General features: G+C 43.5%; 1 protein-coding gene across 2 annotated transcripts in view; it reads left to right on the forward strand.

Annotated features, from left to right (window-relative positions):
- The first annotated feature begins 1,338 nt into the window (after positions 1 to 1,338).
- GOLIM4 (golgi integral membrane protein 4) overlaps positions 1,339 to 27,673 on the forward strand; it is a 30,139-nt gene continuing 3,804 nt past the window's right edge. Inside the window, exons 1-14 of one of the 2 annotated variants that reach the window (XM_017833606.1) lie at positions 1,339 to 1,625; positions 13,777 to 13,851; positions 14,992 to 15,041; positions 15,766 to 15,819; positions 16,336 to 16,486; positions 17,812 to 17,894; positions 18,515 to 18,598; positions 22,029 to 22,196; positions 23,041 to 23,373; positions 24,592 to 24,830; positions 25,263 to 25,342; positions 25,728 to 25,840; positions 26,966 to 27,133; positions 27,548 to 27,616. In XM_017833606.1, coding sequence (XP_017689095.1) covers positions 1,439 to 1,625; positions 13,777 to 13,851; positions 14,992 to 15,041; positions 15,766 to 15,819; positions 16,336 to 16,486; positions 17,812 to 17,894; positions 18,515 to 18,598; positions 22,029 to 22,196; positions 23,041 to 23,373; positions 24,592 to 24,830; positions 25,263 to 25,342; positions 25,728 to 25,840; positions 26,966 to 27,133; positions 27,548 to 27,616 — 1,854 coding nt within the window. In that variant the 5' untranslated portion in view covers positions 1,339 to 1,438. The remainder of the gene's footprint in view (positions 1,626 to 13,776; positions 13,852 to 14,991; positions 15,042 to 15,765; positions 15,820 to 16,335; positions 16,487 to 17,811; positions 17,895 to 18,514; positions 18,599 to 22,028; positions 22,197 to 23,040; positions 23,374 to 24,591; positions 24,831 to 25,262; positions 25,343 to 25,727; positions 25,841 to 26,965; positions 27,134 to 27,547; positions 27,617 to 27,673) is intronic. The other variant, XM_017833607.1, reaches the window with a different exon arrangement.

Consider the following 27,673-nt stretch of genomic DNA (forward strand, 5'->3'; position numbering starts at 1 on the left):
GAAAGGCCAAGAGCAGTGAAGGCCATGACACAGCACCCAAAACAAACTGAGGCAAACGACCTATGAAAAAATAAGTTATTATGGTGAGTAGGTTTAGGCTGACTGTTGGGGGAAACATTCTTCCCCATGAGAGTGATGAGGCCCTGGTACAGGTTGCCCAGAGCAGCTGTGGCTGCCCCATCCCTGGAAGTGTCCAAGGCCAGGTTGGACGGGGCTTGGAGCAACCTGGGCTAGTGGAAGGTGTCCCTGCCCATGGCAGGGGGTGGGAATGAGATGAGTTTTAACATCCCTTCCAACGCAGGCCATTCTGTGATTTTATGAAGGCTGTGCCTCAGGTGCTTGGCTATAAGAACAGGCTCTTTGGGGCTTTGCCTTCCCCTCACCTCTCAGCCCCAGACAGTGCTGGCTGTGCCACACAGACCATGAGCTGTGTGTCACCTCTGCTGTCACACAACTGCTGTCACACCCCCCCGTGTCACACATACCCCATGTCACACCCCTCGTGTCATACACACCCCTATTCATCCCCCTCCCCTCACACAGGGGGATGAGGCCCCCCCTTACTTGTTCTGGAGGATGAGGAGACGAAGATGTGAGGATGTGGGGGTATGGGGATGTGGGGGTGAGGGGATGTGGGGATGTGAGGTGTGGGGAAGTGAGGATGATGTGAGGATGTGGGGATATGGGGATGTGGGGGTGAGGGGATGTGGGGATGATGTGGGGATGATGTGAGGATGATGTGGGGGTGAGAGGATGTGGGGATGCGAGGATGATGTGAGGATGTGGGGATTTGGACATGTAGGGATGTGGAGATCTGGGGATATGAGGACGTGGAGATCTGGGGATGTGAGGTGTGAGGATGTGAGATGTGGGGATGTGAGGATGTAGGGAGGTGAGGACGTGGGGATGCGGGGATATGAGGACGCGTGGATGCAGGGGCGGGCGGGGAAGCATCGCCCCGCTCCGGACGGACGCTGCGGGCACCCAATGCGCTCCGGCGCCGCCGCCCCGGAGGGAGGGCAGAGCCCCGCGCTCGGACCCAATGAGGCCGCGCCCGGAGCGGGACTTCCTTCGGGGATCCCGCGGCAGGAGCCGCGGCGGGGCGGGGGACACGTAAGTGCGGGGCCAGGGAGGTGCCTTTGTTCCCGCATCCCGCGGTTCCAGCGCCGCCCCCGCCCGGGCCGCGGGGACCGGGGCAGGGACACGGGGCATCCCCAGCATGAGCCCCGCCGGCCCCGCTCCTGCCCGCGCCCGGGAACTCGCCCGGGGCACCGCGGCGGTGCCCAGGGGCTGAGGCTGCTCGGCCGGCCCCGCCTCCCTCCCTCCGTCCCTCCTTCCTCCCCTTCCTCCTCCTCCTCCTCCCGGGGCCTCCGATGCCGCCGCCTCCCGCCCGCTGCTGAGCCGTGACGGGCGGGGGCCCCGGGACCCCGCCGGGGACATGGGCAACGGGATGTGCTCCCGGAAACAGAAGCGGATTTTCCAGAGCCTGCTGCTCCTGACCGTGGTGTTCGGGTTCCTCTACGGGGCGATGCTCTACTACGAGCTGCAGGGCCAGCTCAGGAAGGCTGAGGCCACGGCGCTCAAGTACCAGCAGCATCAGGAGTCCCTCTCGGCTCAGCTACAAGGTACTTGCTCGGCAGGAGCCTCTGCTGCCCTTCCCCGGGGCTTGCAGAGCACCCTCCTCCTCCTCCTTCTCCGGGAGGTCTGGGCTCCAGCTGTCCAACCTCTCCCAAAGTTTTGCTCCCAATGTGTTTCTTCCCCTTCTCTTCCTCCGCCCTGTGGGGTTGTGATATCTCACCGTGGGTGGGATCCTAACCCTGCTGAGGTTTTGCCGTGGATTCCTAGACAACTCTCATTCCCCCTCACTCCCACACATTTTATAGTGACTCTTATTCCCAAAGGACTGCACATCCCTTTGCAATTCTTAGCATGAATGGAAGAAGCAGGTGGACTGCTTGCTGGCCGTCTAGCAGTGCAGACCATGTCCAGTGTGGGACTTTTGAGTGCTTCTGTGTTGTCATTGAAATGTTAATTTTATGCTGAACATTCAGCTGCAGTTCCTGGGCAGCATAAACTTAAATAAATTCAGGAGGGAGGAGAGGAGTGTTCTAATAAAGCATTTTTGAAAGGGTAATTTAAAAGTGAAGTTCAAATAAGTTATTTGGATAAGGCTAATCTATTACTTGTGGTATAACTTCGAATTTCTTGGCTTAAAGCTGCCACATAAATACAAGTCCTTGTGTATCTTGTTTTAAGGATGCACCAAATATGTGTGTCCTGTACTTGAAGGAAAAAGATGCCTGTGTCTGACATCAGTGTGTCCAGAAATCAGAAGCAAAGCAGCAAATATATACATGGAACATCAGTGGTCTGGGAAGTGCAAGACCTCAGCACCTCTCGAGTTGTCAAGTGCAAGGTTATTGGGTCAGCACAAAGCCCAGAGCCAACTTTCAAAAGAGTTTCATTTCTCAAGAAGGGTATAAAACAAGGATCAGAGGGATCTGCTGTAGCAGCTGTAACAGCACATAACTCCAGGGTGATCCTCAGCCATCCTTTCCCTGTGGAAGCACACATAAAAGCATGCCTGGAAGCACACAGTTTGTATGCAGAGAGCACAGAGCAGGGCTTATGCTCTTAGACTCTTACAGGGATTTGTTACTCCAGTATGTTTAGTCACGATCTGAGACCATCATTACTTAGTATTTCAATTTCAGGCCGTTTTCCAAGTAATACCATGGAAATATCTGCCAGAAACCTTCATTTTAGTCGCAAAAAAGGTGTAAATGTTTGGCTGGGAGATGGGTATGTGGCAGATGGCTAAAGGGCTACTTTTGCTAGGCTGTATATTTGCCAACAGAATTTGCAGAGGACACAGGAACATCTTGTTCTCGAGCTAAAATTTGACAGGTTGGCTTTTTCTGTTGCTTTGGCTTTACCAAAAGTTTGTTATGTGCAACAAACTTTATCCTGACACAGAGGAGAGATTCTCTGTATCTGATATATTAGGTCTGGACTGTTAAGTTTTAACTTTCCGTGTTTGAAACATTATTTTCAGTAGCCACCACCTACCCAAGTATGTTCATGGAAGCAGCAGGCAATTGGTAGTTGACAAATGTGGTGACAGAGCTGTGCCTTATGTAATTCTCTTGCTTGTTTCAATGTATCAATGGGAAATGTAAAATATTGACCAGAATCTGATAACATTAATAGATTTCACAATCAGTGCAATAAATTCACATGGTTCTGGGATCCAGGCCAGTCTATCAAGCCTAATAAGCAGGAGATTTTATCTATGCCAAGTATGGTAGCAGTAAACCTTGTTTAAAAAAAGTAATTACTAGCAATTAAGTCACAGAATGGAGGGAAAAATATAATGTAACAATAAAATAGTTCTTTAAATTTTCCTGTGTTATGAAGGTAGCTGTTATACCTGAGAGAGGGTGAGGCTGAGAGCCCAGAGAAAAACTAAATGCAGCAGCAACCATTGTACTGCCTAATGTCCCACTAAAGTAAAGGGAAGGTATCTGCCTGTGGACTTCAGAGGATTTGGGAAATAAACTTTTCTTCCCTTTCTTAGTGACTCTTTCTGAAGTGGCCTACCCTGTATAATCACCTGGGTTTCTGCAGTAGGAGTTGGTTAGTGAGGAGAACATGGGGAATTCAGAGCCTGTGCCTGAGCCCAGCTCACCCAGAGAGACACAAGCACGGTGTGAACTGGTGGTGTCCGACACCAATCCCGTTTCTGAACCTCTCCTGTTTAACTCTTTCATGTGGAACAACAGGAAGGAATTTTCTTTAAACCGAGAGTTCGAAGCAGCGTAAAATGTTGACAGAAAATCCTGTTTACAGGTGCAGTACGTGACTGCACTTTGAACTTTTGAATTTAAATGACCCGGACTTTAAATTAACAGCGTTCCGGTTGCCAAATAGAAAAGACCTCTAAGAATATCTGAGCTACATCTGTTCTTCGAGTTTATTATTTTATGGGAACAATAAAATAAAGTAGCGCATTAATAATGATACAACTTTTATTTTCCATGCAGCATAATCTATAGATTCTGGACTAGAGGTGATTTTGGGGCCTGAAGTGTGATGGAAACACTTGGAAATCTTTTAAACAGGAACCAGTTAAAGGGCAAAGTCACTGACGTAGCACTGCCAAGAGGGCAGGAGGTTGCTGTACCAACAGGGGTTGATTTCTTGGTGTTCACTGCCCTTCTGGGTGATTAAATCAGACTTTAAACTCATTACAAGCCGAGAAGAGAAACATATCTTGGACTTCCACATCCTGAAGAACTAATTCATCAGGAAGCTTTTATTGTTTTAAATATAAACTAACAAAATAAACTTCTTAAAGTGTGTTTTTGAGGCTTCTGGCATGCTGGCTGTGCTCCTGGAAGTCTGACTGCATTGAAATGCTTGGGTGACAGTGAAATATCACCTGTTATCTGAGGGTTTGTAGGGTTTTGTTGTGACTGCTGGTGCCTGCAAAGGCAGTTGCTTTCCTGGTTGTTCACAGAGGAGCACTGTCAGGGCTTGTGGGTGAAACTTGAGTCTGTGAAATGCCTGAGGATCACGGGCAGCTCCTGAGTTTATGTGCACGGTGGGAGTTTGGGATGTGAGTGCCTTTGGTCTGCCCACAATCTCAATCAGGATCCTCAGCTGTAGCTCAGAGTGCAGCTCCCTTTACTTCCTCTTGTCACCTCTACTGTTTTTCCTGGGTTTTTAGGGTTTTTTCATCCATGTAGGTAATAAGAACCTTCTTTTTGGTACTTGCCAGTTCTTCATGCCCGAATGAGCTGTGCTTTCTGTTTTTGCTGGAAAAGCCAGTTGACTTAGATGTTTATCTTTTTCATTGCCTTGTTTTGCTCAAACACAGCACGTGAAACAGGCTCAATACATGGGAAAACAGCTCTCATCTACCAAGGCAGAATGTACAGGTCACTGAGAAATGGTGCAGGAAGAGGTCTCAAAATCTTTTAACACATGAAGAGAGCTGCACATGGCTGCTGTTGTGGGGAGTTCTGCCTTCTCTGGTGTGCACAGCCTCAGCTACTCAGCTGAGAAGTGTTTGTGCCCCTTGGAATAAGAGCAGGGTGTGATGGGAAGGATGGCAGACTTGGGGAACACAATAAGAATAACTGGTGTGGAGAAGCTGGGGTTTTAAACTCACCCCCATTAGAAGCTCATGTTGTAGAAGGTTTTGTAGAAGAGTATCAAACTTTGGCATTTCTGCTGGGCATGGAGAAAGTAGGGCTGCTTTTGCAACCCTCAGATGGAGTACCAGGGCAAAATTTAGAGATGGGGCAAAATTTAGAGATGTCACAAAATTTTTTGACTGCTAAGAAAATCTAAAGTCATTGTGATCTGTAAGGTCTTTCATAGAGAAGCTGATCTTCCCACTAAGATGATTATTTTTAAATCTCATTCTCTGAGCATTATATGTTTGAAATGTGAAGATAATCTTGCTTAGTATTTCTTCAATTGATAAAACCAAAACTTGATGCTCTTTGCCTCCTACCAAGATGTGTCAAACTAAGTCTTGAGCTATTGGCTTTATAGAAACAGGCTTCAGCTGCTAGAACAGAAACACACAGATGGCTGTGGGTGAACCTCATTGTATCTGTGACTGCTGCAAGATTGAATGTATCTACAAATGTCTTTTTAGCCCTTGCAGCTTCTGTCTTCTCATCCTCCTGGTGTTAAGTACTGTTTTAATCTGTTTAATCTGTTTTAATCCCTAATCCTTATAACAACCTACATTTAGTGCTTTGTACTATCTTAATTTTCCTGCTCTTTCTCTGAGAGTCTGAATGTATCTGACAGCTTTGAGCAGTCCCTGTGCAGCCTCAGACTGGGCTGTAATTCTGGGAGCCAGCCGAGCAGGGACTCTGAACTTGAGAATATTCAAGGTGTGGATTTCCTCAAAGCTTTCTTATCCAGTGCTAGAAAGCACTAGCTGAAAAGATAATATAGATTCCTCTGTGCCCGTTGTGCCATTTGTCCCAAACCAGGACCCCTGTTGGAGGTGACCTGCCAGAAGCTGATCAGATCCAGAGCAGCTCTGTGTATGTAGACTTGCATAATGTATCCCAGTGCTAGATCATAGTTCTGTGTCACTTTAGTGGTTAATATTTATTATGTCTGCATGCAAACTACAGAGATGCCAAAGCTGCTCTCAGTGAAGCACAGAGAGATGGGGATGTACTTCACTCTCACACCCTTCTTTGATAATACACTATTTAAACTTGTACCTTAAGCTGGCAGAGCTAGGAAGAACTAACTTTTGATGGCTTATTTTTCACATGCATCATACAAGCAGAGCTACATCTCCACAGCTCCTGTGTGGTTGGTTGTTCTCCACAATAACAGCCTGAATTCCTGTCATTCCTGGGAGTTTCAGGTTGCATGTAATGCTACAGTGCTTATTTTATTGTGTTTTGCTGCTATCTGAGATCTGGGAGATCCATGGCAGCACTGTAATAGCAGAGGTTGGTTCTGTGTCTGCTGTTGGCACACAAATGTACTTCAACACCAGGTGCAGGGCTGCATGAAGTGGCAGATACATCATCCCAAATTCTGCTACCTGGCTTCCTGAAATGGGACATTTTGTTTTGTAACCTCCTCTAAGAATCTGCCTTCTCTACTTCCATTCACGTTTTCAATGGGTATTTAATGTTCTAAATACTTAAAACACATGAAACATTTGAAACTGTGTGAAATTTTAGTATTGAAGAGCTGTATGCTGTCATGTATATTCATACATGCATCTGTACATGTAAAATGTATCTTTAGAAAGATATGTCTGTTTGGAAGCTCAACCTGAAGATTTTGGGTTATTTAGAATTACCAAGATTGCTTCATAACCTGAATACAGAAAAGGTGCTTGAGTTCTGTTCCATTCAGTTAACTCTGGGAAGTTTGTTTCCAGGTCCATAGTGAGTAAGATTCCCAGCAGCAGAATTCCATGACTGGACAGATAAATTGAGCAAGTGCCCATGTTTGTATTTGTTTTTCATTACTGCAATCTGTGCCTGGGTGGCTTTAAATCACTTTCCTGGTGGACATGATACTTCCAGGATAAATTTCTCTCAGCACCAGAGTGTTCCATCTGCACCCAGGTTGGAACCTGGGCTGAAGATCACAGAGCACAGTCAGAGGGAATACTGAGCAGTGTGAGGTAACAGGGTGGGTTTGTTCCCTGGGTTTTGATGTTCCCTCTCCCCAGTTTAACACTGAGCCTGGTAGCCACCAGCCTGATGCAAGACAGAGCCTATATCCCAAAACTCTTTGTTACTGATCATGATTTAAGCCCCTTAAAGCCTGTTAGTGGTGGATCTGTGTGGATTTATGGACACTTCAGAGCTGGGAGAGGAGGAGAGAGGCAGGATGGGTGGATGCTTTGGTGAGTTTGCATTCTGGCTTCTTTGTCAGTCATCTCCTATCACATATTCCTGGCTGATTGAATTCCTAAGTCTTAAAGACAGCGTTCCAAGCACGTTGTCTCATTGGCCTGGTTGTTTTCCTGGCAGAATTCAGGCTTGTCAGCCTTTGTGTCTGGGTGGGGCGAATTATTAGTAAGGTTTCCACCCTCTCTGAGAGTTGAGTACCCATTATAGCATCTCTGATGTAGTGGTGAGGGTATTGCCAGCAATTTGTGGCTAATAGAGTTCACTTTGCTCATTTTGGAATAGGAACCTTGCTTAGAAAAAGTAATTTAATCTGTCCTGCTGAAAGTCAGGTGCTGCTTTGAGGTTGGATAGTAATGAAAGTGAAATAATTCAGATTACTGAAAAAATGGGCTATACAGAACAAGTAATTAGAGCAGAATCTTTTGTTGAATGATTTTTTTTTCCTGGGATTTTTAGGGCACAGGAGCATGAATTGCTAGTCATGTTGGAGCCTGAGGTGAGCAGTTGAGGAATTCAACCTGTTTGGATGGTATTCCTTGTTTAAAGAAGGGTCTTCTGAGCTGGATGCAGTTCTGATCTTTTTCTGGTGATGTAGCTTAACCCAAACTTCTTGAGATTTGCTAATAGGTATCATAATTAAGAAATAAAAGAAACTGCAATTTCTCCACCTCCTCCTCTACATTTCCTCTCTCCCCCCAAGGTATCTGAAATTAGCCCACTATCTTATTTTCCTGAGGTGACTCAGATCCCAGAGTTCGGCAGTCATTTCCAGGGTTTAATTACAGAGATGATGAGAGAAGTATGGCCTTTGTGAGCTCCCAGAGGGCAGAGTAGGGAGCTTGCTTCTATCCACACCACCATGCTCAGCAAAGCCATTTCCAGTCAAAATTATGAATCTTTATCTCAAACTCTTTGATTCTGGGTGCAGTTTGTGCATATATAGATTGGTTTTTTTTCTTCAAGGTCTATTTTTGACTGTGTAGATAGAATCACCAGACCTGCATAAAATTGAAAAAAGGGTCTAAAACAATTTTTGAGAGAAAGAACAGCCCCTTATTTCCTGGAGCTGAGGGTTGAGCAGACCCAACAAACAGAGATGATGTGAGAAGAAAACTCTTGTCTCTGCAGCTCTGCTGAATCTTTGTGTGTTCTTCTGCTAATGAAAGTCCAAAACCACTACACAGGTTTTGTTTGAACTATTTGCATTTATCACCACTTGAAAAAAATAGCATGGATAGGTGTGTAGGAAACAGCATGTGCAGGGTGGGATGCTGATCCCTCCTGTGGTACCAAAGGTTGGAAGAAATCTTTTGTGGAGTGCACAGGAAATCTTTTCTAGAAAACATGATCTCCTTCCTAATGAAAATCGGGTCTGAAGCCTATCTGTGAGGGATTAAATATTTAATCTCATTTAATACCCCTTCTCAAATTTATTTATAGCAGCAGCTATTACAGTTTACTGTTCGAACATGATAAATCCTTCCCTCTATCCCAACATATCTTAAATCTGTTGTTTCCTAGAGGTGTTATTGACTTCTAAGAATGAGGCAGGCTGGAGGAAAAGAATTCTATGAAATGGAGATTTTACTCCAGTTCAGAAATTAATTTTCATGTCATCCTTATAATTGCATGTCACCCTTATAAATGAATAGAGGCCACAACAATTTCTTAGAAATACAAGTGTGTGTTTCTGGGGTGAACTGAATTGATGTGCCAGATTCCCTCAGCATTCCCTCGTTTCCAGAACTGCAGTCAAAGCAAAACTCGACCTAGTTGCTGGAACCTGTAGTTAGAACAGAACTTCTGACTGCTGGAGTACTGACTAAGTTAGAGAATTTTAACTGACAGCTCATTTTCGGCGCAGGATCTCTGAAAGCTGATGTTTCACTTCGTCCTTGTGCAACTGAGATCAGTGGTTGGTCTGTGGCAAACACTGCAAATCCCCTGGATATCAAGATCCAGATATTAAATGCAAACTTTTCTCCTAAAATTATTAGTACTCTGAGCAAACACAGATGACTAGGGAATTAAGTCAAAGCAGTGGTTATTTTTAAGCACAACTTCCAATGCATGGGTTAGTTTTCCAGGAGGAATTTGCAGTGACTGGCTGTAATTAGGCAAAACCATTACTTGATCATGTGAGTAAATTGAAAAGTGTAGGAGTTTGTTTTAAAGTGAAGGTAATTCTCATACTCCATCCAGTGCCAGTTGTGGTTTGCAGTGAGCACAATGAGAACATTCCATCTGCCTGGATGCAAAAGTGTTCCATAATTAAACCTCACACACAATCAGTTTTGCATTGTCTTGGCTTCTATTTCTGTCCTTTTTGTATAAATTCAAACCAGAAAGCTTCAAGGGCATAAATTATTAAATAGCTTCAATGTTTTGTTCAATGTATTGTAATTATTTGGACTTGGAGCAACCTGGTCTAGGGGAAGGAGTCCCTGCCCATGGCAGGGCATTGGAGCTGGATGGGCTTTAAGGTCCCTTCCAACCCAAACCATTCTGGGATTCTGTGATAAAGATGTGGGTTTTTGTAATGTTGTTTTCTTGCACTATAGTTTTCCTAGTCTTTATTGTGGGAATACTTCCACTATTCCTTAGATGTGTGCAGTGTCACTGGAATAACCATTTATTGCTGAACTCTCAGTTGAGAGTCTCTGGAATGGATGTAGCACATCCTGTGACCAGTATGGCTTGTACTGTGCTGGGGAATCCTGATGCTTGACCAGGAGCTGCCCAGAGCCTGATAATCTATGTCTGATAAGATTATCAGTAGTGAAATAGGGGATCTCTTTGTTTGAAGCCAGATTCACTGACTTAATCAAATACTTAGGAAGCTTAGGAAGCAGGTCTTGCTGTATTAATAACATCTTCTCCCAGCATGAGACATTAGTGTCAGAGGAGTAATGAAATACCTTCTGAGATCAGAATTTCAATTACTGTCATTGGACTGGGGAATTTATCCTACATCCCATATTGAAGGGATTGTTCCTTGGCTCATGGAAGTGCTTCACTCTCAGCAGAAAAGCTGGATTCACATTTTAAATGGTTCTATTTGCAGTTACAAGAATTGGGAATTAACTATTTTTACAGCAAATCTATGTCCTACAGGCCTTTGTAGTGTTACTAGAAAAGTGCCAAGGTGATTTTACCCCACACTGCTGGTTCAGTTCAACTCTGCCACAGTCTGAGAGAAAATAACACTGGCTGTTGCCAAGACTACTGAAATCTGCTGGTTTTAAATGAAAGGTATTACTGTAAGCTTAGAGAAAGATTGCAGAATTGTGTAAGAAACAATCTCATTGAAAATTTCTTAAATCATATGTATTTAAATCCCAGTGTAATCTGAATTTCCAGTATATAAGACAGTGGGAGCTGGGGTATTTTAGACTCCAAGATCATGCTTCTGGCAGACCAAACAACCAAAGTAAGACAGTCACAAAATTGCTGATAATGGAAACAAGGAAATATTTTCTCTTAAATATACATAAATATATGCTTGGTAATAGTTTTACTGCTTAGAGGTGCAGAGCAATGATAAGAGAAATAACCAGGAGTGTTAAATAATCTTGCTTTCATCACCTCCCTCAACTCCTGTGTCGCAATTAACGTTCAGCACTGGTCAAAGTGGTGTAATCTGAGAACCTACAGGTCATCCCACACCCCCCCTTCTCCTTCACTTCCTTTTCTGTATAAGGAAAGCCTTAAATCAAGGACTTGATTTAATTGGGATCAATTCAAGGACTGTTCAGTGTTTCCTTGTTGAAGGTGAAAGGTGTTTTATCAAGCTGTGATGTTACAGTTCACATTCTGGGCTCTGTGGGTTTATGTGGTTCTTTGTTCATTTGTACAGGTTACATTCTGTAGGTAATTTCAAGAATTAAACTGATACCTGCAGTTATTCCAGCTTTGGAATTGTGCATAGTAGCCATTAGATGACAACAGTTTCCCCCTTTTTTATCACTCTATTAATATAACGTAGAAATAACCTTCAGTAATTTGTGTAAAGATCAGTACAAAATTAAAAGCTTACCCTTGGAAAAGTTATTTGTGCAGTTTCCCCCCCAGCTGGAAAACCTCATATAAAAAACCTGCTTTTCAATGTATTTATTTCTTTCAGCTTCTTGCTCAGCCATCTTCTATCCAGGCTGGCAGTGAAGAAGGGGAACACCCTGCTGTAGTAACAAGCCCTTTGTAGTTTGGACTCTTAAAGTTCCTAACTGGTGGAAATAATTTATGTTTATGGGAGATAAACTACGTACTTACGAAATCTGACTTGCAACCTACCCCACAAAAGAGCAAGAGAGAAAACATGGAAGCTGTGCCTTCCTAATAATGATTCTTAATCAAAATCTTAATTACATTGCACATTATGGACTTTTATTGGAGAGAAATCTGCTGAACCAGCCAGTCAAAGAAGCAGAAGGTCAGAGGTGTTGGAGGAAGGAGGAAGTTGGTTTTAGCCCTTTTTTTGAGACTTCTCCAGCATTGTCCCAGTATTTCAAAGGTTAGCACACAGAAGGGTGAGGATGCATTACCTGGGAGGGCTGGAGAGACTTGGCAAGTTCAGGGTGAAGGCAGGAAAGGCAGAGCTCAGCAGAGATTCAGCTGGATGTGAGAGGTCCCTAAACCCCAAACTACTGCTTTCTCCTTCTCCTTTCCTCTTGCCTTGTTCTGGGTTTGTTGTGCAGGGTTTCCCAACACACTTGTTAAAGCCCCAGGAGGAGCTGTGGAAGGTGCACTTGCAGACAGAGAAGTGGGATGGAAAATGTTACCTCCGAATCCATTTGTGGTTTAGCCTGTTTGCCAAAAAGCCTGTTTCCACCTCTGGTTGCATGGGAGGAGAAACCCATTATGGCTTTTCATTGCTCTCCTGAGCTGCTGTGCTACAACCACTGTTCCTTTTGCACTATAATTCAGCATTTACTACCTCCAGGACCTAAATAAAACCATTACTGTACTGCTGCCTTTTTTTCCCTCTTTCTCCAGGCCTGCTTGCTGGTGACTTTGTGAATATTCATTACATGCTTGTTTTCTTGCCGAGGATGTTGATACATTGGTTCATCTTGACTGATGCCCTTGACTTTAGAAGATAAATAGCAAAGTGGAGATAGGTGGCAGGGATTGATTAGCAATCCAGCTCCTGAGCCAACACGTAAACACTCCTAGATAAGCCTGCAGAATGCACCTTGGTGGAATTAAGAACAGGTTTTAGGGTGCAAGAGGAGCCTTCTGAAGCTGCCAAGATACAAATCTTTACTTGATGCCTCCTGCAGAAGGCTTATGTTCACCAGTGGTTTATTCTCATAAAATGAGTTTCCTAGTTTTGATAGAAAAATATCACTTCTTGTATTAATACAAATTAATAACTATTTGAAATAGTGCAAGTTGTACTTACAGCAGTGAAAGATGCTTGCATTAAACTGAGCCTAAACAGATATAATTGTACATTTTCAGGAGTTTTAATTGATATCTTTGGTGCAAACTTGGCTATTTCAGATAATGATCCTTCAGCCTAGTGAGTGCTGAGGAAAGGGTAAATAGGGACTGATGTGCCCCATCCTCTGTGAGACATATTCCAAACTCCCTGTCCAAAGCACAGGCAGAATGAAATTCTGCTGTACTGGCAGTGAAATGGGGGGACTTAGTGCCAGGAGATATCGATGTCCTGAATACACACAGATACAAGGAACAAACAAGCTCATCAACATAAAACCCATCTTGGGATGTACACAAAGGACCTGTGGGCAGCTTGGACAGTCTTTAAGAGTCATAAATTGCTGGTAGGCAGTGCCAAAGGGATACTGTATGCCCAGATTTTGGAAGAATTTAGGAATTAGGTTCCCCATGCCTCAGCCTTAGCAGCCTGTGCAGTGCTGCCCCTCCCTCAGCCCTCTGCCCTTGTGCATCCCTTCCCTCCTTGTGACAGTTCCTTTGCTGCCAGGAATTACTCTGGCAGTGAAGTTGTCCTGCCTTATTTCCTTGTCTCTCTGCAAACAAGGCAGGAGAGGATGGAAGCATGGAAAAATATCCCTGCATACCCAAGAAGGGAAGAGGATTTGGCAGCTTTCGTGTAGCTCCACCACAGCTGACTGTCTCCACAGACAAAACACTTACCTGGTTATCACAGCCATGTTTGTGCACTCAGAGAACCCAGAATTCAGGTTCAATAAAACAATGCAAAAAGGAAAAAAAATACTGTCCCAGATGACACAAACAGCCCTTTATCCTATGACCTCATTCCACTTGTATTTTCCTGGTGTGTTCTGTGCCAATGCTCCCTGGGGTGTGTTGGGGGTGGGTGGTGGGGTTTGTACATGTTACTTTTTCAATTAATTGCGTACAAAATTTCTCTTTTCAGTTGTATATGAGCACAGGTCAAGATTAGAAAAGTCATTACAAAAGGAAAGGCTGGAACATAAGAAAGCAAAAGAAGGTAAAAACGTGCTTTTGTTCAACTTGATTATTTGCAGAAAGTAACTTCAAATGCTCTTTGTTCAGTTTTAAATGAGTCGAGTAACACATTAGCAGGACCCCCTTGGCAGAGCTGGGCTGGTCTTTTTAGTGGTTCTTTCTTATTTATTTATTTTTTTTTATCAGATATTTTTAAAAGCAATCATCTTTTTAGTACTGTTTACAGATCCCTGCAACATGACACAATATACACAGGGGATATATTTATATCCATGTACATAACCCTAACATGTATGTGGAGTGTGGGCATGTGGAAATCCTGTTCTGGCATGCCAAACATTCAAAACTTGTACCAAAAACATGGGATCTCTTCCTGCCTTCCATCATTGGGAAATTAGACTCTGAATCGGTACTTTTTCGCGTGCTTAAGGATAAACACACGCTCACATATATATTCCTGATTAAAACTGAGTTCCAGGGAAGTGTGTGAGGGGGAAATGTTGGCACAAATTGTATTTCTTACACTCTGCCCTCTATGGAAGTTCAGCTGGATTCAGTCCTCTGAGTTTTCTCACTCTTTTGTTGTTTTAAATTCACCACAGTTTTCAGAGTAAAGCCTCTGTTCCTCCTAAAACTGAGGGCTTGGGTGCTGAATTAAAACTGCTACTTTAGCACAGATGAAAAGGAGTAAGAAACGATTCTCACCGTGAGGTTCTCGGTGGGTTTCTGGTGCCATCTAGTGTAGAACGGTCCTGCTGCTACCCGAGGGTGAGGCAGCGTTTTCAAACCCTAAAAAGAGGATCGAGGAACCAAGGAGAGAACGTTTTCTCATCTCCAAGAATACACAATTTATAAATGTCATTTTCCTTTTGAATGATGCTCATGGGCCCATCCAGAGTCTTGAGCTTCTACCCCTCTATGTCACACCAAGATGTGAAACTTTTAAATGAAAACATTTTGTGAAACTGTGATACCCTTTAACAAAAATAAATTCAGCATTTTGTTAAATTCTTCTTTTTTTAAGACCTTTTTAAGAAAATTGTATCTGCACAGGTATTCAGCTCTTAACAGAATTTATGCATGCAACAGTCAAGTTATTTAAGCACAGATTCTTATCTTCCTGTTCTTTTTTTCATCAGTACTCTCCCTTTTTATGTTGCAGATTTTCTTGTTTATAAACTAGAAGCACAGGAAACACTAAATAAAGGAAGGGTAAGTCATCTTTCCTAGTACAAGTTTTTAATAGCTGAGAAAGGAAATGCTCTGCAATTATAACTGTTCAAAGAAAGAGGTCCTGGAAAATACTAATTGAAAGAGCTCTCACTTATCTCAGTCTACTCTGCATGCATAAGTGCTCTCCAACTCCTAATTATTGGAGGTGTAGTAGGAGATACTAATATCTCTCCAGAAAATTAATTTAGAAAATATCCTCCTATTTATATGATGGTAGTTTAAACATAATGTTCTTATATTTAAGGGGAAAGGGGAACGAGAAGGTGTTAGAAATCTTTTTGTAGCTTAGTCCACAGGGAAAAGCACAGTGACAGCTTTCTAACACGTGGTCTTTGAACTGGAAAGCATAAAAACATCAAGAAACTTTGTTTTATACACCAAGTGCCAGAAGGAAAACTGTATCTGGCAGAGGACCCAGAGACCTGTAGGGAACTCTTTATAAAGCGAGTAAATTAGGATTTTATGGCTATTTCATGTTGAAACTGGGGAGCAGTTTGTGAGCTGAGTAATGTGACTTAAAATGTGTTGTTGCTGCAGTAAGTGCAGAGTGTATGTGCCTGCTCTGCTCCAGAGCAAGGGGGAGGGTGAATTTGTTTCCTGGGGAGTTACATCCCTTATCTTGTGACTCCTAAATAACTGACTGAATGGAATTTAGAGGAATGTCAGTGTGGTTCTGTTTGACACCGGTGTTTGTGTTTTACAGCAAGACTCCAACAGCAGATACAGTGCTCTGAGTGTCCAACACCAGATGCTGAAGGTGGGTAACTGGGGCAGGAGGACACCAGTGTCCTGTCAAACTGGTTATGCTGGGGGGATACAGCCCTGCTGGGTTCTGGTTCATTCCAGAATGTCAGGACATGGATGGTGCCTTCCTCACTCAACAGTACCCTTAAAAGATGATTTACTGCAGTTTTTCCCAGTCAGACTTTCCAGGGGGGGTAATTTAATCTTATCAAATGCAATTATTGTAGGGAATGCTGACTTATCAGCCCTCACATAGTTTGGCATGTGAGGATTTTCTTAGACACATTGAGCAGCTCCCAGAGAGACAGTGCAATGTGGGCTGAGGTGACAGAGCCCTGGAACAGGACACTGCTCATCACAGAGATCATTCTGTGTTTGAGAGGAGCTTCAATGTGCATGCTTTGAATAATAACCTCCCTGTGATGAATGCTTCCCATTCATCTGTGCTTATTAAACAAATTGCCAAAGACAATATTAGCCAGATATGCAGATACAGAACTGCTCCACTGTCCCAACTTGGTATTTGCAGAGTCAACATGAAGAACTGAAGAAGCAGCACGCTGACCTTGAGGAAGATCACAGAAAACAAGGAGAAGAGTTTAGCAGGACATTCAGTGTTCACAAGGAGAGATACTTGCAGCTGCAGCAGGAGAAAGAGCAGGAGATCTCCAAGCTGAAGGGTAAATCTCACCTGCGTCTGGCTGTCCCATTAAATTGTGTGTTTGCCATTGTGTTTTGTGTGGGGTGAGAGAGGCGTTTTCTCTGTTCTCTCTCACAGGTCATTCAAGCATCTTCTGCCTCCTGCTAAGTTACATTTTACTGATGATTGTCTGTGGCCTCTCTCTGAAATCTATTCATGTGTGCTTTGTGTTTGTATCTGGGTTAGAGAAATAGTAAGAAACTCAGCACTTAAAAACCTGTCAAGTGTCAGAGGCTGTTTAGCCAGACTTTCATTTTTAGTGCTAAGACTTGTATAAACCTGGAAGAATAGTTTTACCTCTTTATTGTTTTTTGTAATTGAAATGGAATCTAAGAATATTTGCCAATTCTATCAGAAATTTAATTGTGCCTCTTCATGAAGTGACTTTATATACATTTTAGACCTCATTTTCCCCTCTGTGTATCAGCTCCTCTGAAACACCTGCATACCTGGATGATGAAGTCATGTTTTACTCTTGGCATCTAGTTTCCTGTTAAATAGATTCCTGGCAGTTTTCAGGCTTCTTCAATCCTCATTACACAATTCCATGGAACAAAAGGATGGGGCTGTCCCCACCAGGGCCCTCAGCCATGCTCTGCCATGTGTCACTGATTCAGGAGTTAGTTTTGGAGCTGTCTGCAGCTTTGTCTGCAGAGGCTTTTGCAGGATTTTGTGTTTATTAGCTCTGCCTTGACAGCACAGTCACACAGTGAGCTGGGCTGAGCTGGGTTGCAGCCTAACAGCCTGGAGTGTGCGAACAACAACCTGCCTATATCTGCTCACGATATTCCACATCAGTATCATGTAAAAAGTGGGAATACAAGCCCCTCTCCCTGGTCCCAGAAGCTTTTTAAGCATTCTGGCCCATCTTGTCATCCCTTCCAAAGGAGTAGCCTGGTCCTACCACAGAAAATTCTCACTCACCAGATGCCATGTGGGGAGAGAGAGGAGGGTTTCTTCCTCTCTGCCTTTCAAAGATTCAGGTTTCCATATGGAATTTTGCCATCTGCAGCGCCCGGCGGGAACAGTGGTGCAGAGTTCCAGATGCAGCCTGAGTGCACTGATATAAAATTTAATCCAATGTTACAATTTTCTGCTTGAAAATGTAAAGCTTTTCATAGGGCTGGGGAGAGATGTAACAAAACCAAACCATACAATTATTCTGTTTAATTTTTACTGTAACAATTGTGTGGGATTTTGTGTAGATTGTGTTACACTCTCAATTTTGGTGCTTAGCCTGGTATTATAAATCTGAGCAGGTTTAAATTCTGTAGTAATATTCTGTGTGTCATTTCTTTTCAACAGAATCCCTGTATAACTTACGAGAGGAGAACAGACAGTTGAGAAAAGCTCACCAAGACATTCACACCCAGCTGCAGGATGTCAAGGTAGGCTTTGCTCCGAGGAGAACTTTCAACAGTAGGAAAAAAATTTCCCAAGTTTTCAGAAGCCAGAATTAGGCTGTGCTGAAAACTTGTAGTTTCTGTTGTGTGGCCAAAAGGAGAGGAATATGGCTGAACTGGATTTCTTGTCTTTGGCCACCTGCACTTAAGGTAAATTGCTCATTTAAAAAAAAACAAACCAGGGGAAAAAAAAAACAAAAAACCTGAAAAACAAACAAATGAAAAAACCCACAACAATGAAGTGTTTAGTATAGAAATTACAATTGGGAATTTGATTTTGCAAGTTAAGAACTGAGTTTTGGCAAAACTCAATGCCTGATGTTTTCCAGCTCTATTCCTTTAAAACATTCATCCTCATCTCCCTCAACTTTTAATTTTATTCTAGCTACACAAATCCTGGCCTCCAAATTCCCTTCCCTGGTGTGCTCGCTTCCTCTGTCTGTTTAATATGCATTCCATGTTAAATAAATAAGTGCTGTCATTCCAGCTCAGGATTTTCCTTTCAAAATAAATTGAATTCTCTTCCTAGTTCAAAACCCCTCAGCCTCCCTAATTTACCTTTATGAACTTTATGTGAAACATGTAATGTTCTTCTTTTTGTGTAGCAACAGCATAAGAACTTGCTGTCCCAGCACAACCAGCTTGTGGTGACACTGGAAGACCACAAGAGTGCACTAGCTGCTGCTCAGGTCAGAAGGAAAGCAGCTTCTCCTGGCTCTCAGCTTCCTCAGACTCTCTTTTTCCTGGTTCACTGCAGTGTGGTGCATGTGGCCTTTGGCATGCTGGGATTTCACTGGCACTGTGCTGCACTCAGAGGGAAGTGCATGAGTTCAAGGGTGGCTCTTAAGAAGCTGCAACAATTCACAGGGCTGTCAGAAAACAAAAAAAGATCTATTACTACAGGCCCAAGAGTGCATGTGTTACTTATAACCAGAGTATCTCTGCTTCCATGGCAGCTGTCAATAACTTCCTTCCTCTGCCTTCTCTGATAAAACTCCTGTTAGTTGAACATCCCACTCTCTGATGTTCACATTTATCACTTAAAAAGACCTGGCTGCTGGTATAAAATCTCTTTTTGTGTGTGACTGGAATGTCTACAAGGTTTCCATAGAATCCCAGAATGGTTTGGGTTGGAAGGGACCTTAAAGATCATCTCGTTCCACCCCCTGCCATGGGCAGGGACACCTTCCACTAGCCCAGGTTGCTCCAAGCCCCATCCAACCTGGCCTTGGACACTTCCAGGGGTGGGGCAGCCACAGCTTCTCTGGGCAATGGGCATCAGTGCAGCAGCAAAGTCTATATGGAGGAATAAATATATATTTACATTCTAAACTCTGGGTGGAACAGAAATTAATTCAGAAAAAAAAGCAGCAGCATTATGTTTCTTTACTGTCATTTTCAAGGGAACTATCCATGAAGCACAAACTGTTGCAGGCTCAGTCAGCTGTGCCAGTACAAGCTGTGTGGACCACAGGGAATCTGAAAGCAGGAGTAATGCTGGAGCAGAGGAAGACTGTTGGTCAATGATCAGAGGGAAAGGCAGTTAGGCAGTGTGAATTTACTTTTATTCCTGATTGATTTTCTTCATTTAAGCATTTTCCTGGTCCACAAAATCATTATCAGCATTAAAAGCATTGGATCTTCTTTTTTTTTTTTTTCCAGCTCTCCTTGTTGTGCATGTCAATACCTGTAGGTATTCAAAAAATAGGGAAAGATCAGAAAATTCCCTCTTCGATAAGTATCTGAGGAATCTTAATCTCCAGTACTAAAACATGCTGACAGCTAATTTTAAGTTCTTCTCCCACTGGCCACGTTTGCTACTTGGTACATGTTTGCTAACAACTGAAGTTCCACAGGGGCAGAGGCAGGGGCTGATTTAAGGTTCACCAAATCCAAAGGGAAGCTCCATATACTTCTCCTGGCTTTGATTCAGCCCTTTAATTATAAAACCTGTGTCACACAAAGCCTTTCTGTCTGCAGTCAGGATGTGGCATTTGTCCTGTGGAGAACCTTTCCTTCAAGGGAAGGGTCTTGCCCACGCTTTCAGAACAGAGGGTGTTTTGCACCATTGCAAACCAGCTGCAGAAAGTTCCCAAGGGATTATTTCACAGCTCCAGAAGTGATTCCTCCATTCCTACGTGTGTTCTAGACATTGAATACCAGCAGTCAACACTGCACTAAAGAATTTGTGACCTGAATCTTTAAAGCATTGTAGTCTTTGTGCTTTTCCACAGCCAGACTGATTAATTATTTATTTTAATAAACCCTGTTTTCTACCTTTTAAGCTGTGGCCTTGAATCAGAATGTTCAGTTTAGTGACTCAGCAGTTGAACAAAGTGCTTGAATTCAGATCTGGATGTGCACTGTTTAAATATAATAGAAACCTGGAATGGTGTGGGTTGGAAGGGATCTTAACACTCATCTCATTCCATCCCCCTGCCATAGGACACCTTCCACTATCCCAGGTTGCTCCAAGCCCCGTCCAACCTGTCCTTGGGCACTTCCAGGATGGGACAACCACAGCTTTTCTGGGCAGCCTGTGCCAGGGCCTCCCCACCCTCACAGGGAACAATTAACTCTTAATATCTAATCTAACCCCTCCCTCCTTCAGCTTAAGGCCATTCACCTTTGTCCTGTCCCTCCATGCCCTTGTGAAAGGTCCCTCTCCAGCCTTCCTGTAATCCCCCTTTAGGCACTGGAAGGGGCTCTCAGGTCTCTCTGGAGCCTTCTCCTCTCCAGGTGAACATTCCCAGCTCTCCCAGCCTGTCTCCAGAGCAGAGGAGCTCCAGCCCTTGGAGCATCTCCGTGGCTTCCTCTGGACTCATTCCAACACATCCCAGCATGTTCATCTCTCTGCATGGTCAGCAAGTGGGGAAAAAAGAATCAAAGACCTGTGTTTTAGTATTACATTCAGTAAATATTTATTTTTCCTCTAAAATTTCTGTTTGACCTCTTCAGCAGTTAATCAGGAAGCAGGAGTATCCCTCTGGAATGACAAGAATGACTGTGCACTCTGCTTTGCTTTTAGGCCTGTCTGTTTTAACAGAGGCTTTTTGGAGATGCTTTGAGGTGTGTCTGCCTTCAGAGCTGGGCTGTGCTGCCCCATGTCAGCCTGTAGCACTTGTGGGTGTTGTTTTGTGTGAGTGTTGTGCTCCAAGGCTTCCTGCCTGTGCTGCTCCAGCAGTGCTGTGATACCACAGAGCACACACAGTGACACCCAGGGGGAACCACACAGTTTTTAACCTGAATTTGATAAAGGATTATTAAATGAACCTCTAGTTTCAAACTGGTAGCAAACACCCCCCCACACCTCCACAGGAGCAGCAGAGAAACCCTCTGGTGGGGCACCACCTTTTGTATGTGCTGGGCAGCTTTTATACATCCTACCCATCCCAAAAAAATCTACTTACATTGATAACCTTTCTTGTACATCTGCTGCAGAGCCAGGGACTGGTGCCCCAACCCATCTGGATTTTCTTTAAAGCCTTTTGAAAGTATCCTGATCTTGCACAAAGTTAAACAGCAAATCGAATTACAACATTTTACCGTTGCATTTCAGGAAGACTTTAGAAATTTAAATTTTCTTTCCTTCTTCTCTTTTTTTTCCCTTGCTTTTCACCGGTGGTGTGCTATGACTTTCTTTGCCTCACTTCTGTATGTTGGCTGTTGTCTCATGGAACACCTGTCTAAGTGTGGCAGATTTGGCATTTTCATGACATGTATATACTTTAAAACCACTGCTTCTGGAAGAGCTGCACTTCTTTCTACCAGCAAAGGAGAAGTGGTGCTCTCCATTTCCTTTGCTTTAGGCTGCCAGGAAAACTGCATCATCCCCTTCTGACACTTCTGCTTGGCATGAATAAACCAGATCTTCCTCTTTGTCCCACAGAGGTGTTTCTAATACACTTTGTATGCATGTGCACTTTGGCTGAAAAGACCCTGATAAATCAGTGTTATCTAATATGTGGAGATAAAACCTGTGTCAAAATTCCTGTCCCTTCTCTTCCCTGGAATATCAAGTCTTTCCACCACGTGTCCTGCCAGCAGGTTTACACTGAGGCAACTACTTTTTACTGAGAAATTAGTTTGGACACACTATAATTAACGTGTTGACTTTAGTCCCAGGTGGAGGAATACAAACAGCTGAAGGACACCCTCAAAAAAATACCGAGTTTCCGACAGCCTGAGAAGCTGGAAGGAGGAAATGAGCAGCCTGAGGTGCGAGGACTGTCCCCCCACAGCGACCCCCCGGAGCACCAGGGACCTGTGACCCAGGAGCACCAGGAGGTAGGAAGTGCTGACTGGCTTCATACACCACAGAAATGGTTCTTATTCAGCAAAACCTGTGCTGAAAGTCTGTTAGAAGTGTGGTTTTATTTCTCAGATCTTGAGTAAAGCAGTGAGGAACAGTTTGATCTTATAGATAAAAATATATTCATGGTGACCTTTTCTCATGTGACTGTAAGGCAGTTTTAAGTGTATTTGTGTCAGCTGTTTTAAGGAGTTGTTAAAAATCTTAACCTCCTGAATAGGTGGTCTCTAAAATTTTAGATACCTCATGTGTTACAGAAAAGCTTGAACAAGTTCTGAAGAAATTGTGTTTTATATAGTTCCAGTGGCACATTAAGGTCAGGGTCTTTAAAACTGGCACACTGTCCAGTGTTCAAGAAGAAAACATGAAGTCTGGGTGTTACAAAATCAGTTGTGTTTTTGTTTTACAAGAACTCTCAGCTGGCAGAACCCACAGGAAATAAAAATCATGGAATCATTCAGGTTGGAAAAGAACTTTAAGATCATTGAGTCCAACCATTAACCCAACGCTGCCAAGGCCACCACTAAAATGTGTCTGTAAAATACAAAATTGTAAGAGTTTTTGTTCCACTTCAGATAAAATGAGGCTTAACCTGCTCAGTGATGTAACTGTACAACACCTTGTGTAGCTGTGCAGAGCCACAAATCACTAGTGACACTGTTTGGCAGGAGGAGTAGCTTGTTCCAAACCTTGGCCCTCCTGACAGCAGGTTCAGTGCTCCAGGCTGGGATAAAGGATCTATGTCTGTCCTTGGCTCTCTCAAAACTAAAAAAACCCCATAATATCTTGTACACACATAATCCTGTGTGTGTTTTGCAGAATGAGAAGCCAAAAGAGAGAGGAGAAATAAATACCCAGGAACAAGCAGACAGGGCTGAGCCCTTCCATCTCCAGGGAAGGGCTAATGAGGGCCAGCATCCCAAAGAGCTGAATATTCAGGAGCAACAAGAGGCTGGAGAAGATGTCGAGCAACGTGCTGATCAAGTTGAAGAAGAACGCAAAAAGGAACTTCAGGAGGAAGAAATGGAGCAGGCAGGCCAGCCTGAGCACTTAGGGGAGGAACAGGATCAAATCCCAGAAGAGCATGAATGGAAAAAGCAGGAGCAGAAAGAAGAAGAAACCAACATGTTGGGTGATCACCTCCAGTCAGAGGTATGGAGCTCCTCTAATTGATCAGATTTGCTGCTTAAATGAGGCTGCTCTTATCATTGCTTGTCCTGCATTGCACTCACCTATTCCTGGGTAAAACCAGTGTTGTGTTTATAGAAAGTTTGGGATTCAGAGCACTCACTGCTTTTTAGATAAAATTACTGTCGCATTCATAGAAAATTTGGGATTCAAAGCACTTGGATGCATAGGATTCAGGCTCAGCTTGAGCACACTTGTACTGCAGTGCTGGCCAAATCTTAATGAACATTAATTCTGCTGATAAAAAGCAACGGATGGATAAAAAAGAGCAGCAGACTGAATCTTGTCTCCTGCTTTAAATCAGAGGCCTGTGGCAGCTGCTGAAGCACACAGCAGGTGAGAATGGGGCTTATCTTCAGCCCTGTGATGGAGAGATGTCCTGCTTTGCTAATGTGATGCATCTCATCAAATTGAGGTGTGTTTCCTTGTCAGATAAACCTGCCTTCTGCAAACACTTTGCCATCTAAATGCTCATCATCATTTGACAGGAAATTTTAACTGCCAGGTGAACATGACTGGAATAGCCAAGGGAAATCAATGCTCAGCAACAGCCAGTCGTGCTCTGTGCAGCCCTAAATAAAACCAGCAAATCCTGGATTTGCATTCTAGATCGGATCTCCAGTGGAAAATGTATTTTACTGGCCTCGCCTTAGGCTTTGTTAACACTCTCTCTGCTGGCAGATTAATTGTGTAACTCTGGGGTGATGAGAAGCTGTTGCTGAAGAGGTGCAGTGGGTCAGAACAGCAGCAATGGGTTAAGCTGTGAAACTGGAGTTATTTTAAGTTATTGCTGAGTGTAAAAAATGTGCAGTGTCTCACTCAAGGCTAAAAGCAACCCCCACTGAGATTACCAGTGAAATCAATGGAAACATTTGCTGTCTTGTCAGCCATCAAAACCTCCTTAGACTGGTAATATATTGGGGGGGTTTATATTATTGATATGTGAGAAAAGGAAGGGTTGGCATCCCTCAACACGTGATCTTCTCTTGTTCCACAAACACCTCAACACTTCCAGTCTATGTTAAAAAAAAAAATAATTTAAACTTTAAGCAAAGACGGGAAAACTTAAAATAATCTTGCTGTAATTTTGCTGCACAGTTTTCCCTCTGGACAGGTTTCTTCCTGTTTGTTCCTGATCACTGAAACGATGATTAATCTGTGGCTAACACATTTCTTGGACAGATAACACCAACAAAAGCTGTACCAAAGAGACAAAAACCAGCTTATGAGCAACAGCTGGAGCAGCAGCATCTTGGAGCCCAGAGAGCAGAGGAGGCCAACCAGCTCCGGCAGCACCAGGAGTCTCTGCACCAGCAAAGGCTGCGGGGGCAGATCCTGAGGCAGCAACAGCTCCAGGAGAAAGAGCTCCAGCTCCACAAACAGGCAGAACAAGGGGAAAAACTCTACAAAACCCAGCTCAGGTTAAATTCTTCTATGTGAATTTGTCATGGTCTGTGCTCGAGGTTTTGTGGTGTGAGCCCTGTTCTGCTCCCTTGTCCCTGAGAGCAGTTTCCCAGGGGGTCCTGTTGACTATTTCCTTGAAGAGCTGGAATTTTGCTTTCCTAAAATTCAGGGTCTTGACTTTGCTCTTTGCCTGACCCATAGCCATGAGCACTGCGAACTCCAGACAGAGATACAAGCACAAAGTTGGTGTAGCAGGACAGGAAAGTCTTTGTTCTATCAGATGTATTTCAGGGAAGGTGATGGGAGAAAATATCTGGTAATAGAAAGTGAAATTGGAATCCATTCTGGCAGCTGCTGAGAGAGGCAGAGGTGCAGGTGGAGGGTTTGTTTATTAAAGCAGAAACACACTTTTTGAAACTGAAATGATGTTTGGCATTTAATGTTCTCAGCCAACAGGCTCATTATGATAACATGGACCAGGATATTGTACAAGGGGAAGAAGAGCAAGGGATTCAGGAAGAGGAAGGAGGTAAGCGAAGATTCCTGTCCCGGCCATGCTCACAGGTTCCCTGTGTACTGCCTTGCATGGGAGACTTTAATATTCATTTCATATGCAGTTTGGATTCAAGTGAAACATAAACTTGCAACTTAAAACCAGAAGCTCAAATAACCCTGACTGAACTGACTGAGTGGAATAGAGGAATTACTAAAGATCATATTCACATTCCTGAATGAAAAAGTGTCCTTTTCATTGTGCTCCTAGGATAGGGCTTTGTGGATCTTGGTTACATTCCTGGCTCTGTCTATGGGTTTGTTTGATCTCTTTAAATTATATAGAATCATGGAGTGGTTTGGGTAGGAAGGGACTAAGTGGAAACTGCTCTAATACAATAATAACCTAAGAAATTTTTCAGCTTATGAACATGACAACCAGCACCAGGATGAAGGTGAAGACGATGATCAAAATAATGCAAATGAACAGCAAGAAGCAGAACATCAAGCAGAAAATCAGCAGGCTGATGAATCAGTGAGTATGAATTAAGATGCTGCAGACTGCAATCGTTACTGAAGTGAGAACCCACAGGTCTCATCTGACATAATTGTGTGTTACAGAAATAAGATGAAGAGAGGTCTGCTAGGAAGACAGGTTTGACAGTTTAAAACAACATCTACAATCTATTTAGAGCTGTCCTTATTGATTTGGGAAGAAATCAAAAAGAAGCTTCCTTGTTGGAAGCAAATTGCTTATTTCCACATTCCTTTGATCTGTGCTTTAGGTGGAATAAAGGATTTGGACTTAGCTGGGACTTGAACAGGTAAATTTGGCCTCAGAAAAATAACATGAGTGGTCAGTCAAAAAGAGCTGAGATGGTATTTTTGATGCTGTGGTTAGTTAAGAGGGTAAGAGCCAACTCAAGAGCCACTGAAACCAGCTGGAGTCAGTACAGAACTGTGAGGCCTTGAAGGAGGATGTAGGTGAGCACTGAACTGACTGCACAGAGACCTGGGTGCAGCAGAGTCAGTCCTGTGCCTTCTCCCAAACTCCTTCTCACCTGCTGCTGTGGAACATCAAGAGTATTTTCTTTACTCCCCTTCAGCAAATTAAAGTGTATAGTAAATAATTCCAGAGGACCTTTAACTTGTTAGCTATAAAGTTGCAGAACTGCTCTTACTGAATGATAAGCAGAAAGAAAATGCTCCTTTTCTGGATGGCAAAGATGAAAGGTGAGTGTTGTTTTGTTTTATTACAGACATAGACAAGGTCAATAGTGCAGGGCAGTCTGGTACTGAAGGATCACATCAGCTCTCTGGAGCCAGGAGCATTTAAACCCTTATCTTTGTTCACCTGGCCTTATCAGGCACTGTCAGTTGTCAGATAGTCAATAAACAAAAGTTGTTCAACTGCCTCTGTGAAACAGGTCATGAGATTCAGTCTGGTTTTTAGCAGACAGACACCTGTACTTCTGCTCTGTCTCTGCCCAGTGCTGAGGTGCTTTTACCCAGTGAACCCTGATCCTGTAGAGATTCCAGCTGGTGTCAGTGGGGATGGAGTTGGTTCTAGCACAGCTCATGCCAGTGTAGCTTTCAAGGGAAAGGGAGTTTGACCATGAGCTAAAAATGTGCGTTTAACATTCACTTCTGAAAATTGCAGAAGGCAGCCATGGAAGATGTGAATCCTGCTGACGACCCCAATAATCAGGGAGAAGATGAATTTGAGGAAGCTGAGCAAGAGCGAGAAGAAAACCTACCAGATGAAAATGAAAAGCACAAGGAAGCCAGTCAGAAACAAGGACATCCAGGAATGGAAGAGCACTTGGTGGTCAGTAAAGGGAAAGGAGGAACCCACAGGGCCTCTTCAGGAGGTCAAATGCTGCACATTTCAACCCCGTTAAAGCTGTAAACTCCTCCAGAGAGAGACAATCTGTATTGTTATGGCTTTGGTCTTTAGTGGTGTGAATATTCCACTGTCTTCCTGCTTAGTATGGAAGGTCTTGCTGTATTCTGTGAAGTAGTTTTTCTTATAATCATCCTGCTATTTTTCAGTTGAGGGCAGTTTTGAATCACATAACCAGGCTCTCACTGCTGCTAATGAAGGAACTCAGACTTCTTATGCCATTGTTGTTATTTTAGCTTTACATGGAGTTTTAGTTCAAGAACAAGAAGCTTTAATCTTCAGTCTTCTAAAGTTAATAGACATGCACTAGAACCGAATTGTTCTGTGATCTTTGTGCAGATGGCAGGAAACCCCGACCAGCAGGAAGATAATGTGGATGAACAATACCAGGATGAGGGAGAAGAGGAGGTAAGAACACAGACCTCAAGCATATGTGGACTTAGGTAGCAGAGCACATCTCCATTA

The sequence above is a fragment of the Lepidothrix coronata genome, unplaced genomic scaffold (genome assembly GCF_001604755.1).
Source record: "Lepidothrix coronata isolate B3197 unplaced genomic scaffold, Lepidothrix_coronata-1.0 Scaffold218, whole genome shotgun sequence".
NCBI lineage: Eukaryota > Metazoa > Chordata > Aves > Passeriformes > Pipridae > Lepidothrix > Lepidothrix coronata.